Here is a 6,052-nt window from a genome sequence, read left to right as displayed (position 1 = left end):
CCCCCATGTCTCTCCCGGGAGTGCGGGAGCCGACCCCTGGACAAGCCACCCATGGCTTCATGCTATGACCCACCTCACCGTGGCTGGGCAGCTCCTGCCCCTGCCTCTTCCCCATTCTGTCCCTCAGCATGGGGGTCTTAATCTGTGCCCCCATGCCCCTTCCCCCCAACATGCCTCTCCCCCCCACCATAGACTTACCAGCGAGACACTGCTTTCCAAGCTCCTGGGATGCATTCCTGTCCACATTCATGCTGCGTCTGCACATGCACATGGCATGTGACATCAGTGACATTATCGGGAACATCGGCCAAAAAAAGCCAATTGCCAATAATGTCAATTTTTCCTTTTATTGGTGCCAATATGATATGGCACAATATATCAGTGTACCTCTAACACCATTAGTTGTCCTTTCATTATTCAGATTTGTTGTGAAACAGTCTCAAAGTATATTCAGATAATGCTAAATGTCTGACTTCTGGATTAGAGCAGGGGCTGGAAAACCAGGACCCTGAATCCCATTCCTGATGCCTGGCAGATTGCTCCACCTCTGACCTTATTTCAGTTTTCCTCTCTCAAATATGCAGTGTTTATCACTTCATGAGATATTGTCTGGCTTGGCTAGTATTTGTGAATTGGTTGGCAGTATTTTGTATTCTGAGTAAAGTAGAACGCTAAGGCTTTTACAACCTCCTGCACTAACCCAGTTGTCTAGGGGCAAACTGTCTATTGTTTGGTGTGCCCTTCAGACTTCAATAATACATAGCGGTCTGGGTTGGTCTAAAACGCGGTGTCAGCATGATTCTTTGTGCCTTGGTGGGTATGCCTTACTTGCAGTTTTACTTCCCTGTAATCTGTAGCTTATTTTTCTTTCAATAGTCTAAAGATGTCTTTAAAAAATATGCTTCCAAGATGTGGATATCGCCATAATATCACCTTCCAGTTAATACATTACTGTTAGTTCTCTGTAACCTAGAACTGAGAATGGAAAATGTTCTAAGTACAGAGGTGACAGGCCCCCCGTCACTTACTTATCCCTTATTTTGACAGATGGAAGACCCAAATTTGTATTTATCCCATACAAGTCTGAATCCCATGCCATTGATTTAGTTTGCAATAGCACTTCCTTTCAGTTATCTTTACCTGGCAGAGAAATGCATGATGCCTGGGGAAGGCGCAGCTATGTTGACTAGGCCCTTATTAATCTTGTTGTGGTAATATCTCTTTCTCTCAGGAGGATAGCCTCAGCCCTCAGGAGCTGGAGCTGAGGGAGTTGAAGGACAGCCTGCAGGATACCCAACCTGTTGGCGTGCTGGTGGAGAGCTGTAAAACTCTGGATCAGGTGAGCACATAGTTAAATTGGGGGTGCTGTGGTGACAGATAGACATCCTTCACTGGTGATATTTAAAAGCCTGTGCACCAGTGCTGCCTCCAACAGGAGATAAGTTCTGTCTTGGGCTGCTTGACTTGAGAGCCCTGGGAAGCCATTTCAAGTGTTTTCATTAATGAAAGGAAGAATTAGAATGGTGAGAGGCAGGAAATTTGTGCAAGCAAGTCCACACGAAGGACAGACATGGAGGGAATGGCTCAGTGCCCTTTAAGCATTAGGTGTTCCAGTAGCTCGGCAATTGAGACAGAAGTTTGATTGACTGATCTTCCTTATAGGATGGAAAAAGGGAACTTGCTAAATGCAAGACCCACCTACAGTAATTCAGATGACAGGTCCAGGTTACCAAGGCTCGTTTGTGCAAGGCTTTGTTCTAATGCCAAAGCCTTTCTGCTCCTTTTGTTATGTGGAGTTCCAGGTGCAGATGGTTGATCATGTGAATTAGCTCTACATACTCATTTCATAGCCTTGTAGAGTTAAAACAGGGGGCTCCTTTGGCCCATCTAAGCAGAAAGTAGCTTCTGTGGACTACTTCCTTGGTTTGTTCTGTTCATGACTTTTGTCAGGAAGTGAGCATTAGTGGGTAGAATTGAGCCTGGGACTAGCAACTCTTCCTCTTGGCCTGCTGTATGTCTTTGTTGTGTGACCTGCTGCGTTACTCCCTAAACCTTGTTGTGGGCTCTGTACAACAGCATCTGTACAATGGGTCAAATGTCACACTACCTCATGGTGGTGTTAGTTATGTATCTAATTGTCATTTATTCCTTTGAAAATCTTCCTCTGCAAAATTTCTTGAAGTTATGTAGTAAAAAGTCTTGTAGTAGTCCCCAATATCACCATTGTTATTGTACTCTGTCCTGCCCTGGCCATGCCCAGGGTTCTGGTAAGCTCAGTATCAAGCAGCAAAACTAAGTTGTTTGGCTGGTTTCAGCCTCTGCCACTCATTCCTTACTTTCCTACATCCAAGAAAGGAGTAGGCCACTAGCAATAAAGTGTTTCTGCACATGGCTTTAATACTGTGATAGACCCAACTTCTGTGTGTGCTTTTGGTTCCACAGGCAAAAGCAGTTTTGAAATTTATTGAAGCCATTTCTGAGAAGACTCTGAGGAGCACTGTGGCCTTAACTGCTGCCCGGGGGCGCGGTAAATCTGCTGCCTTGGGACTGGCTATAGCTGGAGCTGTGGCCTTTGGGTGAGTTTCGCTTCTAGCTTTCCAGGCTTTATTTGTAACTGTCAGCTGTAAGGAAGCTGTGAAGGATTTGTGAGGTTTAGTCCCTTCTAGTCCTATGTCCCTCTTCCTGCAGAGGCTTTTTACTTATTTGGATGCATGTTTATGCTGACTTCGAATTTTTGTAATGTCATAGTGTAACAGAAAATGCTAAATCTTTAAAATGTAGAATAACTTCATATTTAAAAATATTGTGTAAGTAACAAGGATTTAGCAATTACCACACTTACCCAAGTCCAAGACGATTTTGAAGCTAAGATGACCTCTCAATAATTAGATTCTGTACATGGAAAATAAAAAATTCTAAATCTAATTACTGAAGGATCATTTTAAATTCATACTCCTTCCCCACTCCCCCCAGTGCGGGGACAGGAAAGCAATGGCAGGGAAGCAAGTGGCTTGACCATACCATGCCTCCCCTTGCTCTCCCATGCCTGCATCCCTGCTGCCTACCCTGGCACCTGCCCCCCACCCTTTTCCCCTCCCTTGTGCTGCTATCCCCAGCTGATCTGGGTTCGGGTGGAGCTCCAGGTCCATCCTGCAGGGAATCCCCTTGTCTCTTTCCCTGTGGCTAGGAGCAGGCACTGAAAGGAGGAGCCTGCACACTGCTGTTGCTCTCTGTGGCTGAGCTGAGCTACCTGCATAGCTGCTTCGTGCAGGGCAGGAGTGGGTCAAGAGCAGCTCTGGGGCTCCCCCTGCACCCATATTAGGTAAGGACAGTGTTCCCCACAGTTCCTGTCTGGAGTAGTCCCATACTTGATTCTGAGATGAGGCATTGTCTCCCCTATGTTGTGGGGGGGAAGGATAGTGCTCATCTTGGAATCGAGTAAATATGCTCATCCTGTAGTAGATCCAATGGCCAATATTAGCTGAGCATAACAGTGGGTGCATCTACACATGCAGTTAAGTATATTAAACTGTTCCTAGGTACACATCTGCACATACTCCTGTATTGGAAGCAAATTGAGCCCAACAGGTGTAGCCTAGTCCAGGATTGCTCCTGCCCTGTTGTGCCCCCCTGCAGCAGCCAAGGGGAGCTCCAGGCTCTCCTAGGTGCCAGTCTCAGGCTGGCAGGGGCACAGGGGTCAGCTTTGGGGAATGGGCGGGAGCTGTCAGACCTCTCCCAGGAGAAACCATGAGTGTACGGATGTTCAGGGTTTTCCTTCAAAAACAAAAACAGCCATTCCGGGAGAAAAATAAACTGGAAGCAACCAGGGTTAAATGACTCTTATGAGAGTTTCTCCTGAGAGAGTGAATGTCTGTATAATTTTCTGAGAGAAGACACAGCATAGTCTTCCAGCATCCCAGGATGCTTTGCTGATCAGGGCTGTCCTATGCATTGCTGCTGTTCTGTCTCTGGTCAGACTGGGGGAGCCTGCAGAGCATGCTGAGATGTGTGCACCAGGCCCCTTGGCTGCACAGCACTGCATGCTCTCTGGGGCTCAGCATTCAAATGTCTATTCAGGCGTCTTCAGGTATGTTTTTCTACCAGGAGAACACACTTGGGAGAATTATCCCAGATCATTTGGAAATGTGTGCACAGCCTACATGTTTGCAGAATCCAAATTCACGTAGGAAGACAATATACCTATTATTTGATAGTGTCCAGAAAATGGAAGGCTCACAGTTCCAGTTAACATTTTTGTGCTGGTACATAAAGCATGTCGTGGGAGGGCCTTCAAGGGAAATTCCACAGGAAAACTTCTTTGTAGGATTACTGCTTGTAGGCAACTTGGAGCAAGTGAGTGTTGAATGTGTGAAATTAAGTTTGGGTTGCTGAATGTTATGGTATAGCAGTGTCTGCAGTAGGCCCTTGAAGGCCCTTCCACGACATCCTATATGTACCAGCCCAAAAATGTTAACTGGAACTCTGAGCCCTCCGTTTTCTGGACACAATATCAAATAATAGGTATTTGGTGTAATACTATTCTTGGTATAATACATTTTATATCATTTTAGATGTACTTTCTTTGTAAAAGACCATGTATCCTGCAATGTTTAACATGCCATGTATATAACAAGCTATTCATGTTTCTTCCTATGGAGGGGTTTAAAGCCATGTTTGCTTTCCTTTCCAGGTACTCTAATATCTTTGTCACGTCTCCTAGTCCAGATAACCTTCACACACTGTTTGAGTTTGTGTTTAAAGGCTTTGATGCACTGCAGTACCAGGTGAGGGCAGATTATTTACTGTAAGAATAGCATCACTTTTTTCAGTAGGGATTTAGAATTGCATCTGTAATTTGGGTATTACAGGGTTATCTAGAGGTGATGGTTTTTAGCTTTGGGATGTTTGTTCCTAAGAATCTTTTATTATACTCTGTAGAGATCTGTAGGGAATCACTGTGACTTGATGTTTTCATTTAACATTTGTAAATCTGAGAAATGGATTTATTGGTGTGTGAAAAGGGATCCTGGTTTTACCACAAGCTTTCCAATTGTGAGCCCTCTGTTTCAGACTGAGGCCTTCATTACAGATTTATACACAGGCTCATGATTTGTGACAGATTCTGAATTGGAAAGGTTTATAGCATTTGGTCAGTTGCATTCCAGTGCATACAGTCAAACTTTCGTACCATATAAACTCTTCTAACCTCCAAAGGACCTTAAAATTCAAGTGCTTCTGCTGTTGCTGCTGATACCATGACAAGAGGAAAGAAGCAGTCACAGAGGGTGCTCTAGAGTTGTTGCATAGGATTTATAGATCAATCCATTTGGAAACACCTGGGCATTCAGTGTGGATTGTGGTATCGTATGTGGGTGCTGTTCCAAAAAGTTGCCACTTAACAAATGGGCACTGCTTGTTTGTGTGCCCTTTGGAATTTCTGGTAAGGCTTACAGTATAGTATCTGGGCTGCTTTAATAGGCTTTTAATACTGCTGTTAGGTAGTATGTTAAGTGCTGGTTAGTTTAGGTCATTGGAGGTCAATTTTAATGTGTTAAGCATCTTTAGTGAGTTCTAACCTAGAGAAGCTAGCCATAAAGTTAGCCTCAGCCATCATTGAGTTATTCATAAAAGTCCTCTTGTTCCTGATGGAAGTCAGGCTGACATTAGTAACTTTAGTAATGCAAGATCAGGATCAACTTGCTTGTTAGTGGCTTTGGCTACCTTTCCATATCAGGACCTGCTGGTAAACTCATAGTTGTGTGTGTGTAGCTCATAAAAACTCAGCTTTATATACTTTATATAAAGCTTTTTTTACCTCTTTCCACACCTTGTTCTGAATAAACTAAACAATCATTCTATTCCCAATTCCTAGTCTAAACCTAATTGGTTAAATTTATTTACAGTCTCCACAAGCTTTAGTCCAACTACCATTGAACAGTTTAAGAGATCTTATTGGAGCAGTGAAACTAGTCATGCTTACGTTAAGACGTAGTGAAATGTTGCATTTTCAGGGTGCCACCAAATGTTTTTATCATGTAGTATACCAAAGTTA

General features: G+C 43.9%; 1 protein-coding gene across 1 annotated transcript in view; it reads left to right on the top strand.

Moving 5' to 3' along the window:
• NAT10 (N-acetyltransferase 10) overlaps positions 1-6,052 on the top strand; it is a 67,713-nt gene that overhangs the window by 25,019 nt on the left and 36,642 nt on the right. The window contains exons 8-10 of the mRNA XM_019519409.1: positions 1,232-1,339; positions 2,443-2,576; positions 4,691-4,784. Coding sequence (XP_019374954.1) covers positions 1,232-1,339; positions 2,443-2,576; positions 4,691-4,784 — 336 coding nt within the window. The remainder of the gene's footprint in view (positions 1-1,231; positions 1,340-2,442; positions 2,577-4,690; positions 4,785-6,052) is intronic.

Source organism: Gavialis gangeticus, unplaced genomic scaffold (assembly GCF_001723915.1).
Source record: "Gavialis gangeticus isolate Ggan-Ray unplaced genomic scaffold, GavGan_comp1, whole genome shotgun sequence".
In the NCBI taxonomy this organism is placed as follows: domain Eukaryota; kingdom Metazoa; phylum Chordata; order Crocodylia; family Gavialidae; genus Gavialis; species Gavialis gangeticus.
Note: the sequence above shows the minus strand (reverse complement) of the source record. Positions and strands in the feature narration are given on the sequence as shown.